The sequence below is a fragment of the Trifolium pratense genome, linkage group LG6 (genome assembly GCF_020283565.1).
Source record: "Trifolium pratense cultivar HEN17-A07 linkage group LG6, ARS_RC_1.1, whole genome shotgun sequence".
NCBI classification, from domain to species: Eukaryota; Viridiplantae; Streptophyta; class Magnoliopsida; order Fabales; family Fabaceae; genus Trifolium; species Trifolium pratense.
The window spans coordinates 32,843,672-32,858,065 of record NC_060064.1 but is presented as its reverse complement, the minus strand read 5'-3'; the positions used below and the strand labels follow the sequence as shown (position 1 = coordinate 32,858,065).

General features: G+C 31.7%; 2 protein-coding genes across 2 annotated transcripts; one reads left to right on the top strand and one right to left on the bottom strand.

Moving 5' to 3' along the window:
• The first annotated feature begins 1,243 nt into the window (after positions 1-1,243).
• Positions 1,244-4,236, top strand: LOC123890653 (UDP-arabinopyranose mutase 2). Its single transcript, XM_045940297.1, has 4 exons — positions 1,244-1,690; positions 2,693-2,943; positions 3,045-3,213; positions 3,545-4,236. The coding sequence occupies exons 1-4, from the start codon at positions 1,379-1,381 to the stop codon at positions 3,872-3,874; spliced, it is 1,062 nt and encodes a 353-aa protein (XP_045796253.1). The 5' UTR covers positions 1,244-1,378; the 3' UTR covers positions 3,875-4,236.
• A 4,392-nt stretch (positions 4,237-8,628) lies between these two features.
• LOC123893063 (cytochrome P450 85A) lies at positions 8,629-13,753 on the bottom strand. Its single transcript, XM_045942986.1, has 9 exons — positions 13,165-13,753; positions 11,948-12,269; positions 11,579-11,728; positions 11,044-11,289; positions 10,861-10,947; positions 10,328-10,406; positions 9,677-9,786; positions 9,457-9,581; positions 8,629-8,924 (listed from the first exon to the last, which is right to left on the bottom strand). Exons 1-9 carry the CDS (start codon positions 13,350-13,352, stop codon positions 8,837-8,839), a joined length of 1,395 nt encoding a protein of 464 aa, XP_045798942.1. The 5' UTR covers positions 13,353-13,753; the 3' UTR covers positions 8,629-8,836.
• Positions 13,754-14,394: the final 641 nt, after the last annotated feature.

The window sequence follows — 14,394 nt, the reverse complement described above, 5'->3', positions numbered from 1 at the left end:
GATGAATTTAATAAACAGATATATTCTCTATATTAATAAAGAATAAACAAATTTGAATCTATAAATATAGAGAATATACGTTTGATTTTATCAAAAAAAGAAGAGAATATACGTTTGAAATTCTCAAATAAAAAGAATAATTTTGAACTATAGTTCATACATAGATACAATTTTTATCATATAACCCCATAATACCATTTCATTAAAAAAATGTCATTATCATTATGTTTTTACTTAAAATGTTTCATCATTTATTCTTTTTATATAAGCTAGCTAGACATTTATTTTATTTAAAAAAAATTACATATACGGAATTCTATTATTTTGAGATTTTGTCATTTACTCAAACTTTTTTTTTGCTTTTTTGCCCATGTAACACTTTGGACAAATGCTAATATGTACATTTAAAATATATGATAAGAATTTCAATATAAAAATATTCTTCTTAAAAATCATAAATTAAATTGTTTCTAAAATTAACATATTCTACTTTCTAAAAACAATGTCATTATCATTATGTTTTTACTCAAAATGTTTTATCATTTATTCTTTTTATAGTATAAGCTAGCTAGATATTTATTAAAAAAAAATTACATATATGGAATTCTATTATTTTGAGATGTTGTCATTTACTCAAACACTTTATTTTTTTCCTTTGTTTGTGCCCATAACACTTGGACAAATGCTAATATGTACCTTTAAAATATATGACAAGAATATAGAATATTCTTAAAAATCATTTTTTTTTAAATTAACATATTATACTTTCTATTATAAATATTCTACTTTTGTAAAAAAAAAAAAATATTCTACTTTTAAATTATTAACATCTCACAATCCCCGAATACTTACTCTATTACTCCCTCCGTCCCAATACTTTAAAATATATGACATAGTTTACTGTTTCATGTATGTCGATGCATAACTTACGATTAATATTTTTAATTGTATAATAGTAAAAATTATAAAAATTTGATATATTTAAAATACTCATCAAGACGAATCCAACAACATTTTATATGCTAATATTCATTGGAGAGACGATTACTTATTGTGATGTGAATGGTCCATAGTATGTTTATTGAGTGTTGAAACTTGATTATAGATTTGTAGGGCAAACCAAACAAACAAAAAACCACCAAATTTCCAACTTTTGAAAGTTGAAACAGTCATCATACCTCTTACATTCATCCACGTGTCCTTACACAAACACCCTCACTCGTGCCGCTAACATCGGACTCTCACGTGTCAGCTTTTTTCTCATCCTACATAGTCTCCTTTATGTTCTGTCTCTCTTCTCTCATTCTTCTTTCAAATCTCTCTCTCTAATCTCTCTCTCTCTCTCTCTCTCTCTCTCTCTCTCTCTCACACTACCATCATGGCTTCACCGACACCATTGTTGAAAGATGAACTTGACATTGTGATCCCAACAATAAGAAACCTTGATTTCTTAGAGATGTGGAGACCATTCTTTCAACCTTATCATCTCATCATTGTTCAAGATGGCGACCCTTCAAAAACAATCAAAGTTCCTGATGGTTTTGATTATGAACTCTATAACCGTAATGACATTAACAGGATTCTTGGTCCTAAGGCTAATTGTATCTCATTCAAGGATTCTGCATGTCGTTGTTTTGGTTACATGGTTTCTAAGAAGAAGTATATCTATACCATTGATGATGATTGCTTTGTGAGTTTTTTCTTTTCATACCCTCTTTCAATTTTTCATTTTTATATCTGGGTTTTGTTCAATTTTGGTTTTTTATTTCAGATCTTGATCTGGTTTTTTGAATTTTGTATTTTGGATCTTGTTCTGTTTTTTATTGTTTGTGTTTTTGTTTGTATGTGTGTAATGAATTTTGGTACCATTGTTTAAACTGTTTTTGGGTTTTTATTCATTGTATGAATTAGATCTTTCATTTGTTAGTCATTGTATGTATTGGATCTTCATTTGTTTGGCATTGTCTTGAAAGTCTTAATATTGGTCCATGGTGTTAGCTGTAATTCGTTTGCTTAACTATTAACTTATGAATGAATCACTGTCATATGAGTGAGTCACTGTCATATACACTGGATACGATACCGACACTTGATACAGTATTGACATGTAGACATGTAGACATCTGTCCTAGTACAAACACCTGACATGATACGGACACATAGACACCTGACACGACAATATTGCCTCTAATCCGAATTTATCAACACTTGATACGGTACTGACACGTAGACATCTGTCGCAGTACAAACACCTGACATGATACTGACACATAGACACTTGACACGACAATATTGTCTTTAGATTAAGGAATTCAGATTGTATGTAGTGTGGCCGACTGCAGCGTCCCGATTTCAATGCAAATTTGATATTTTTGAAAAATCTAAATTACCAATCTTGAAATTTGGATCATTTGATCAAGTTCAGACGATCCATAAGTGGCCGACATACAATCACAAGATTGTGACTACATGCAAACCAGATCCTTCCATATTTGTACCTGGTAAATAGTAATGTGAAATAGATTGAGTCATTTGCTACCGATTGTACTCTGGCATGTATACTTTTAATACTAATTGTTTTATGTGTCAGCACATTCTAGGATTTTATGAATGAAATTGCTAATCTATTTAAAAAATGTTAGGACTCATCATAGCTTTGTTCTTATTATATTTTGTTGTTGGTTTGGCTTAGGTTGCTACTGACCCAACAGGGAAACAGATCAATGCACTTGAGCAGCATATCAAGAACCTTCTCTGCCCATCAACACCTTTCTTTTTCAATACCCTCTATGAACCTTACAGAGAAGGTGCTGATTTTGTTCGTGGCTACCCCTTCAGTCTCCGTGAAGGTGTACCGACTGCAGTTTCTCATGGTCTTTGGCTCAACATCCCTGACTATGATGCTCCTACTCAGCTTGTGAAGCCTCTTGAGAGGAACACTAGGTACTACTTCCACTTGCACTCTTGACAAAATTTGAAGTGTTCGATAATTATGATTTTGAGTATAATCTTGATTCTGAGTATTTGTGATTGTTATTTTTAAGGTATGTGGATGCTATTCTGACCATACCAAAAGGAACTTTGTTTCCCATGTGTGGAATGAACTTGGCATTCGATCGTGAGCTCATCGGACCAGCAATGTACTTTGGTCTTATGGGTGATGGTCAGCCTATTGGACGCTACGACGACATGTGGGCTGGCTGGTGTATCAAGGTTCTTTCTTTGCTCTTTTTCTCCACCGATTCTCTTGAAACAATTAAGGGTTATATTTAGGCCCTGTATGAATAAACAGTTTGACTAAGCACTTATAGCTTGAACACTTATCATATACTAAGTGTTTATCTATAAACTATTTTTATAACAAAAGATAAACTAAAGTCAACCTGTTTTATAAGCTCTCTCAAACAGTCTCACAAGTGATTTTGTCCGTAAATAAGCTCAAACAAGTCAATCCTAATAGTACTTTTCAATTAAATCTATATTTATATTATGAATATTATTGTATGAAAACAGCTGAGAATTTCTTTGATGATTATGCGTGTAGGTAATCTGTGATCACTTGGGATTGGGAGTCAAGACTGGTCTTCCCTATATCTATCACAGCAAGGCCAGTAACCCATTTGTTAACTTGAGGAAAGAGTACAAAGGTATCTTCTGGCAAGAAGACATTATTCCATTCTTCCAGAATATTGTTCTATCAAAAGAAGCTACCACCGTTCAGAAATGCTACATCGAGCTCGCCAAAGAAGTCAAGGCCAAACTTAGCAAGATTGATCCTTATTTTGATAAGTTGGCAGATGCCATGGTCACATGGATTGAATCTTGGGATGAGCTCAACCCTGCCAAACCAGCAGCAGCCAACGGCAAAGCATGAATCAATTTTGGGTAGCTACAAACTGCCACGTAATTTGAAGCGATATTATTTATATAGTAATATTATTTTCTAGTATTTGTTTCCAAGTTAATGTTATTGGTGGTTTAGAATTTGCAGCATTGTTAGCTGTGATTCTGTTTAGTAATTTCATGCTTTGAGCTTTAGAAGAAATAAAGGACAATGCGCTCTTAGGGCGCACGGCTGCATCAGTTTTCAAGTCAAATGAGTCTCATAGGAAGGCTATATTGATGTATGATTTATTAGCTCATGTTTCTGTTTCTTGTTTTTACTTAAAATGTCATTTTTGTCATGTATCTTACAATTTATTTATTTATAATAAGAGTTGATTCAGGATTGAGAAATTAAGTATTCTAGTATTCAGTTTCTATCTCGATTTAGAAATGAGTACATTATCCTTCTATTATATGCTAGTTTGAAATAAAAACATGTAAATCTATATGGGCCATTGTATGTTATGCTTTATGCTTGATTGGTATAAAGTCACTACTGAATCTGAATCATTCAAGCAAAAGTGGACACTATAATTTAATGCATATTTTAAATTATTTTTTTTTTAAATCTAAAATAATAAGCTTAAAATTTGGATCGTCTGATTAGGCGGTCCAAATGTGGTTGGTTGTGCGTAGTCATGAGGTTTTGGCCGCACACAACCCAAATCTTTTAAGCTAGCAACTCTAATTTACAGAAGGCATATCAACCAATTTGGAAGTTATTATACCATATTGAAGCAATTATTCATATACTGTCAACAAAGAAAAAGTCAATTTTGGAAGTCATGGCAAATTATTGAAGCAAATGTTCATATATATTATCAACAAAGAAATGCAAATGTTCATTTTAGCTATGATTGATACCTGTGTTACAACTTTCACCTTTCTAAAATGAAGTGGCTTTTCATCAATTTTACTATGACCTACATCTAAAATGAAAGCAATGAAGGTCATAAGCACAAAGTAAAAGAAAATGAGAACATAACGATTTGATCTACCACTCAAAGTATTCAAATATCAATGAATACTTTAATTTGTCAAATATCAAAATTTGTTTTAAGAATTTACCTACTTTGAAAAGTCAAATTATTGATTTGAATTTATAAGGTAGTAATAATTATTTAATGGTTTCCTAATTAAAATTTTATTTTGACTTAAAAATATTAACAAATTTTATAATATACTCACATTGACAATATATAATAAACATTAACCATGTATGTCACACAAAATATAACAGAAATTTAAATCTTATACAATGGCTTTTTCCATTTATCAATCATTTGTTTGCTTGTTTTTGTGCATTGCTTTCATTTTTGATAAATTTTTAACTAACATATTTAAATGGTTACAGGATTAACAATTGATTATGATCATTGCTTAGACTACTATTGCACAAGAGACTTGCTATTATTTTTGTCCGGATATTCCAAATGCAAATGCTTGTATTTGTTGTAAGGGACTTGCTACTAATTAGGTTGGAGTTTGGGAGAATAATTGTGTAAACCATAAAATTATTTAATCAGCTGTGCTATATGGTGCGATAGGCACCCCACGAAATTGCACGAACACGTGCGTTACCACTTGCCACCAGTTTCCTTTATTAATAAATTAATATGAAAATAAAATAAATAAAAAATATTGTAGAGAAAATTTTGCAGCGCGTCGGTGTTATTTTGTTCAAGAATGTAAACTACCCACTAATCCTATATCAATCCAAAGCGCGCACTGTTAGGACTTGCCGCCATCAACCATTATTGACAGTTTAATTCACTATCATCGACTCGATATATCTATTGTTGCGGTTGTCGTTTTCGTTGTTTTTATTGCTGTCTATCTTCATTCTGGTTGTCTCCATTGAAGCCTCTGACGCCTTTGTCGTCGTTCTCGTTGTTCTCGTTGTTGTCATCATTGTGGTTCTCGCCGCATAATAACCTCTCCATACCAACACTGCAACTACTCTGCATTTCGTTCAATTCAACAGTGAGTATAATTTATCTTTATTACTTTTCCTTATGTTACTAGCTAGAATAATCTTGTTGCCTTCAGTTATAATTAGTTGATTAATTTAAGTATTTTAACCGAAATTATTCTGCGGTTGACTCTCTAGTCGCACATATCAGCATAGCACTCCGTCTTTGTTTAGCAATTGTGCACCATTTTGATCTTGAGTAGTAGTTTATTAATGGTTGCTACCTATTTAACTCCTTCCCTTGCAATTTTAACCTGCTAGAGTGCTAGACTGCTATTCATGGAAAACCTGCAAAACACAACCATACATGCTACAAAACAGCAGCCATTGTCAACAGTAAACACTAATTCATCACTGTCATCGATTCTTTATATCTATTGCGGCCGGTTCATCTCTATTGTTGCCTTTATTGTTGTTATTATTGTTCTTTTATCTCTATCTCCATTGTTTCCGTTTCACACAATCACCCTACTGCACATTGCAAAACAACCAAGCTTATTATAACTATATTTACTTCTTTTTTTATTTGGAAACAACTTTATTAGAATAAAACCTTGAGTATAAAGGCAAGGCAACAAACAGAACCTGCATAATACAGCAGGAGTAACAAAACAGAATCCAAACACACACTTGGAAACAACAACTCTCAATCAACCAACTAAGCTACACAAACACTTCTAACAAGATCCTAAAAAAACCAGTTTCACAGAATCTAATCTAACACTTAATCCAACACACCAAGTTCAATTTAGCTTATAATGCCAAGTGCCAACAATGAGTTTTGCAGCAAGTGACTTGTAGACGAACTCCATCACCTATAAAAATCAGAGGATATCAAAGGCAGACAAAAAGAAGAGAGTAGTATACTGTTACTGAACCGAAGAGAGTTATACGGTTACTGTAACACATGAGAGGGTGGTTGAGTTGAACGGCGGTGGTTAGGTTAGAGAAATCGATTTGATAGAGATCAGAATTGTGACGAAGGATTAAGCTTAAATTGAAATTGAAAGAGTTTCTGAGATGAAGGTTGATGAAGTTGATGCTATCGATTAAGGAACGAAGTGATTTTGAAGTCGATCGGAACGGAGAAGAGATGGAACCGGTAAGAAGGAGAGTATGTCAGTGAATAATTCCGGTGGAACGATGGCGATGGCGATTTCGATTTGATCCTCACGGTTGTGGAACGATGGCGATGACGTAGTTGATTGTAAGGAAGGAGGGTGAAGGAACGCAGAGAAGTATTTTGCGGTGAACAATTTAGGGTTAATTTGGGCATTTTTGTCTATAGATGAATTTAAGAGAGTGGCCCCATCAGGATGCCAAGTCACTCGCGGGATTTTCACGACAACAACTCTCGTGCCTTTCAGCATTTTCCTTATTTAATTCAACTTTGTTGATAATTTTATTATAATAAAAAATTTAGAATAAAATCAATATGTTAGATGTATTCATTCTTTTGTGCTAACTAGTTTAGAGATTCATGCATTTGCACGGGTCTATTAACTTTTATTTTTGATACATTTTATTAATTTTTATTCGATATTTAAGTTTTTCATTATATTAAGTTAGAAAATGCTATATATATGAGTTGCTTTAAACCGCAATACAAATGAGTCTTTTCTATGATGGGTGGTGATTCTGCCATCTTTCTGAATGTGACCTCAAAAGTTGAAAGTTGGACTACCTCATCTTTTATTCTTAGGTGGAGATGTCAATAGAAAATACTCCATTTAATTCTTTTTATAAGAAACAAAAAAAGTGATAAAATATTTAGGCATTTCTTTCTGATGTAATTTTTCCCCCTCTAAAATTCTAGTTTTGATTCTAGAATTCAAACACCCTAATTCGAATTCTAGAATCCTAAATAAGAAAAACATGTTTCAAATTGTAAAATTCGAGCAAGATATTTATGAAAATTCAAGGAGCGTGAGAGTCTCTATGAAAGCAGAAAAGAAATTATTTGAAAAAAAAAAGGCAAACAAGACACAATTCTCAAAATCTCAGCCCAATAACTTTCAGTATAAAGAGCCCATGTTCTCAAACTGTGCATCATTTGAAAGTGAAAGGAGTAAATTATAGAGGAAATTAATCCTTCTTCTCGTTTATAAATCAAGCTAGAGAATTTCATACAAAGTAAAATCCTTAGAATTTATGTTGAATGATCTATTTAAAAATAGTAAATGAGAAACTTTATATATAGAGCTTGTGAAAAATTAACCAACCAACTATCTTATAACAAACTCTAACTAACTAAATTTTAACTAACTCGATATATTGCTAATACCAACCCCTCAAATTTATAACACCTACCCTCTCAAATTGTACTCATACCTCACAAATTCTATAATCTCAAACATGCTCTTACATTTTTAAGAAAATATAAAACTACATTGCTATGCATATTCTATGTTTCAATAAATTCAATTTTTTTTTGTTACAATAGAGAGAAAAACAAAAAGAAAAAACAAAACCAAACAGAAGCGAAACTACTCCCGAATGAATTTTATTTATTAGAATTTATTGTAATTTGTGGGAGTAGAAGTTTTAATTTTTGGGAGCATATAATTTGAGAAAATTTTTATTTTTTGTTATTTTCCTATGGATAGTGACACACTACTAGCATTGATCAACGTTTTGATATAGTCTGGTCCATGGACAAGGAATACTATTACTTATTAAATATGGGCTAGGTCTAATAACACTGACATGCTAGGCCTCTTAACTAGTGAACAAAGTAGTCAATTTTCTAAACTTACTATTCACACCCCACATTTCAACCATAAAAAATTAGCTACATAAATAAAATGCTGCTCAAAAAACAGTTGAATGGTCTTAAATGTTGTTGCAAAAAAGAACAAGAATCTAAATTTTCTTGATGAATTTCTAATTTGTTAGAGCATTACTAATAATTTATCATACAAAAGTACAAAACAAAAACTCTAGTACTACTATGTGCTGTACTATCTATACAAAGGCTAGTTAATAAGATGAGACTCTTATGTGTAATCCATTTGGTGCCACAACTCTAGGAAATTTCATTAGTTTATCTCCTCCTACTTCTTCCCATCTGCAATGTAACAATAAATATCATATGTCAGAAACTGTTCATGGAATTAATATATTCGATTCTCAAATCAGACAAACCGACATTTTTTTAAAAGCATTGAAAATTCTTGCATAGAATGTACAGCATCAATCAATACTTAATCAACAAAATATACTGCTAGAACTTTTTTTTATTAACTACACATCTTACGTTTATTTTAGGTTTAAATTTGATCTCTTACGTTTAAAAAGTATTAATTTGACACTTTACGTAATTCCATTAGTTAGTCCTTTCTGTCAGTTTTGTCATATGTGACAACAGTTTGTATATGTGAACAGACACGTGGACACGTTTAAAAATAACATTGTTAATTTTTTTTTTCCAGTAATATCCCATACATTATTAAATAGTTTACCTAACTATTTTATTACTACTGCTACTTTCAACTACTCAAATAAATATAAGAATCTTAAAAATGATAGTAGTAGTATTTATAATGAGACAAGGGTAAATAAAAAATGACAATTATGACTAGATGGAGAGAGTAAATAACCTGTATCTAGTTACAAAGTAATGTAAGAAAGTAGAAATTTCTGCTATTCCCAGCTCCTTTCCAGGACATTGTCTAGTGCCTCCTCCAAATATCAAGAAGTGACTTTGTGACTCTAGATTATTACCCTGCATTTTCAATTTTCATGTTAATTATGCTACTTAGTATTTCAAGATTTTTTTTTATATAATCAAATAAAATAGTATTGGTGATTGTCACCAACCTGTAGCCATCTCCATGGATTAAATGTTAGTGGATCATGATAAAGAAATGGATCATAATTTATCTCTCTAGTATATACATATATCCTCCATCCTTTAGGAACCAAATAGCCTGAAAACATAATTCATAACAAAGCTCTAATTAGCACAATCAATGAAGTAGTGACACATACACATGTACACACCAAATACAACACTAATAGTGACACGTCAACACCAATAATAATTTAAAAAATATAATTTTGAATATAATCATGTGTCAGGGTTGTGCAAGAGACCAATAAACATTGGATACCAGATACGACTTCGATATGAAGTGATAATTTTTTATAGTACTAGGAACAATTTTGTAACATCCTTAAGATGCTCCCTATTAAAGTAATCTAAGTAATTTGGAAAAGATGCATTTTTTCTAGTAAACTTTTGATACAATGAAAAGGGACTAGTTGGTTTGTTGAAGGGGTAGTCAATGCCATGTGAACAATACACTATCCTAGGGATGAATTTCTTTTTGTAGTTACTGTTTAAAAAGCTTTATTGATACTGAAAAAGTTGCTGAAATAAGCCCAAAAAGTCAAAACATTTATCTTGAGCCCATAAACATAAATACATAAGAGCTGGAGAAATGAAATAGGCCACTCAAAAAAACCCACCATTTAATTCCATGTCATGAGTTGTTTTTCTCAGAACTCCATTAACTATTGTTGCTAATCTCGAGGTCTCAAAAATTACCTGCAAAATACATTAGATTAATTTAATATTCTACATAGTTTGATCAAGAATTTCGAATTCCCCCACATTCACGAATTCAGGACATCAATGGTCGTTCGATCAAGGTCAGAAGGTCTAGATTCATGCTTTGTATTTTGATTATTATACATAGATCTTGATAAATAACCACCGATGTCCCGACTTCGTGACGAAAGGAAATCCGAATTCAAGTTCTATGATGCATCGCCTAGTGCTGCATCATGGGCCAGTAGTACTTGAAAATAGTCATGAAGATTGAAATCAACCCTCAGAAATAGAAATGCACGGTCCTTCTTATTGTAATGTCTGATCAACGTGATCAAATCATCGTCTCAGATGTGCAAACAAACAAGACAAAGAACTTCTATTTCTAGACGATTTTAAAGTACTAGTCCACGATGTAACTTTGAAACGATATTACTAGTACACTTCTTACCGCACGAGTAAACCTCATCGACTTAAGATCATTACAATCAATAGGATCTTCTGGCTTTTTTCTTTCTCTAATAGCAAAATGCTCTTTCTGCACAATTCCAACATTATCATGAGAACTTTATAATAAAAAACTCAATTAAAAAAGGAAAAAAAAAGCAATAATAATTAGAACTTTTGCACATACTCTCATTTCTTCAAGAACTTTAGGATGATCATGAAGGTACTTTACAGCCATCATTGATGTAGTTGAAATAGTTTCATAACCAGAATACATTATTGTAATGATTAAATCAATAAGCTCCTCATCATTTAGTTTGCATCTATCATCATTTCCTTTCATCAAACAACCAAGCATGTCTTCATAGTTATCTTTTGATTCTCTCCTTTCCTCTAGTATTTTACTCAAAATGCTTATAATACTTTTCCTTGCCTACAAGAATCAATCAAATATATTTCATCACTTTCTAATTAAACAAAATTAGTACTAGCATTAGTATCATCATGAAAAATTCATGATACATTTCATAAACACCAAAAATTTTAGAAATTTTTTCGCGTTTTTTATGAACACCAGAATCACGGTGGATTAGAAGTTACACTTTGGAGCTTCTAAAAATTACTGCGGTAACTCTAAATTTACGGCGGTAGTTGTATACCGCTCGACCGAACACATGTTTATGTACTAATCGGAAAAGACGAAGGGCTTTAACTTTATATACCTTTAATCCGTTGTGGTAGTTTGTGCCGGGAAGGTTAATAGGAAGGGAGAGAGTTCCTATAACAAGCTTAAAGAACTCTGTCATGAAAGGCTGAGAAATTGAGCTTGACTCCATACCAGCAATTTGTTTCAAGGATGAGAGAAATGCCATCTGTTCAAAAAACATAATTTTGACCTAAGATATAATTATGACGCAAAAAAAAAATTATATGTTTGGAATCACGGTGAGTTTCAAGAAATTACAATGTTACGGTAATTTTGTTTTAGGTTAAAAAATGTAGCTTCCGGCAAAATCACGATGCAATAAGACATTGTAATTCTTCAAACTCACCGTCAATTTAAACATGCAGAAAGTTACGAACTTACGAACCTCTTTAGTTTTATCTTGAATGTTGATGACTTTGTTATCCCAATGACTTAGGTGTTTTCTCATGAACTCATCAATTTTAGGTAAAAGCTGATTTCTGATTAAAGTGGGGCTAATGATTGAAAGTAAAGTCCCTCTCATGTACTTGTGAGTGGAGCCATGAACAGCTGCAATGTTACATTTTCCTAAGATATCTAACATGGATTGAGGGTATCCTGGAACAAACCCTTTTGCTTCATTCATCAATATGTATCTATTTAGTTCAGGATCCATTGATACAATTGTAGGACACCCTAATATGTGAGATTTGAAAAAACTTCCATACCTGCCATTCACAAAAGTTATACCAAAAAACGTTACGATCATAACAAATTTGGTAAATGACCAAAAAGTACATGAATAAGATATATTTACCTTACACTTAGTTTAAACTAGTTTGAGAAAATCTTATTAAGTGCATTTTTGGAATCATTGTAAGTTTTTGCATAATCACAAATAACCACTGTAATTTTAATAAATTTTACATTTTAGAGCTTCAACCTTATGATGATTCCATCAAATTTACCGTAAATCCAAACATGCACCAAGAAAATGTTTTGTCCGATAAACACTAGTTTTTCATTTTCACACATTCCTAAATCATGATGTGAATGTTATTCCATGGATCATAGTAACTATTTCCTCGGGTTACTGTTTATAAACCAAATACATCAATTATTCAATACAATTAAAAAGTGACTCGCCTCTTATAAACCGGACAAGACATAGTTGTATTATGTTTTGCACGTTTAGACCAACAGTGAGTTTGACACAATCACCGATAAAACATAATTTTGGCAAAAATTAAAATTAACTTTGACAAAATTACAGTGTCATCCTTATTTCGTAAGACCTTCAATAGGCTAGTTAATTAATTAATGTAACAAATCACAGTGCCATGCAGGGGAAGTTGAAAAAATAACAAAAGTTTCAATTAGGAAAATGCAAAGAAAATTAAACAAGTACTACATAGTACTAATACTCATTCCAATGGAATAATCTTCAAACCCAAGTTCATAAAAACTTTTCAAACAAATTATTCCACTTGCAAAAATCATAAACATAGGAAGATTAAACTTATTGAAACATGCACAAAAATGACCAACCAAACCATGATGATGAAAAATACCAAAAAAAAAAAAAAAAAATTAAAAAATACTAAATGTGATGTTTTTAATTACCTTGACCTTTGATTTTTCATAAAGTTAGGACCTTGTTTAAGAAACTCAGTTGTTTCTCCAAAAACAGGCCACCCCATTGTTCCTGGTGGCAAACCTTTCCTTCTGTATCTTAACTCATTCCATTTCAAAAGAGCAGAGCAAAAACAGAACACAAAAACAAAACCAAGAATTCCAATGAAGATAGCCATAAACTTGAAGAAGATATACTAATACTAATACTACTAATTTAGTTGTAAGAATCACCACAAGTGCTTATATATATATAAGCACTTTGAGGTACCATTTGCATATAAGAGTGGACAAAAAGAGCCACCCTATGAGGGTAGTAGCATCCCCCCTATTGTTTGTCTTGGAGAATGAAAAAATAATAATATTAAATAAGTAAATAAATAATTATATATAAAAATAAAGAAAATGGATTAAGGAGATTGTTGGAAGAAAAAAGTGGGAAAAAGGAGTTAGCTTTTGGGAAGGAATTGAGGGGAGTGGACAACTCAGATCAACTCATCAAATAGAAAGTATATTGATGATTTAATACTAAAATAGTTTTTTTATTTTTTATTTTATTATTATTGGAAGTTTAAGAAATGGAGAATGAAAAGTATTGGTTGGTTATATAGAGAAGGAAGGGAGAGAAATGGGGTGAAGGGTTGGTTGTATGGATGTTGATTGATGATTGCTCAATGAAGTAGATATGGCAAACTATTTACTGCTCTTGTTCTTTTTGTACAAGGTGTTGGGGTTGTCTATCTATGAAATTGAAAACTATTGCACAATTTCATAATCCTACTCATTTCATTTGTAATTTCTTTTTTCATTAATTCTTTACTCCATCTTGACTTTATTTATAAGTAAACTTTGTTGCGAAAAGGGTGAGTTAAATCTCACATTATTTAAAAAAATAAAGGTTGAACACTTTATAAGTGAGATTAACGCCTTAAGATTTTCGGTTAAAGTGTGGTGTCCAACTCATTTATAGAGTTGTTCTTAAACCCAATGTGGATGGTCCCCTAGATGCCCCATCATAACCCAACAAAATTCTCTTGTTTCACACTTATTAAAAAATTTGTTATTATTTACTAAATTATCATTTACAATTAGGGGTGGATTAGATCAAATCGGCCTTGATGACAGTCAATTATATGATATTTTTAGTAGTAATCCTGAGGTAGTTTTAATTGCAATTGAAGCCCAAAAGCAAACAAATACATGGAAAAGTGAAGTGATTTG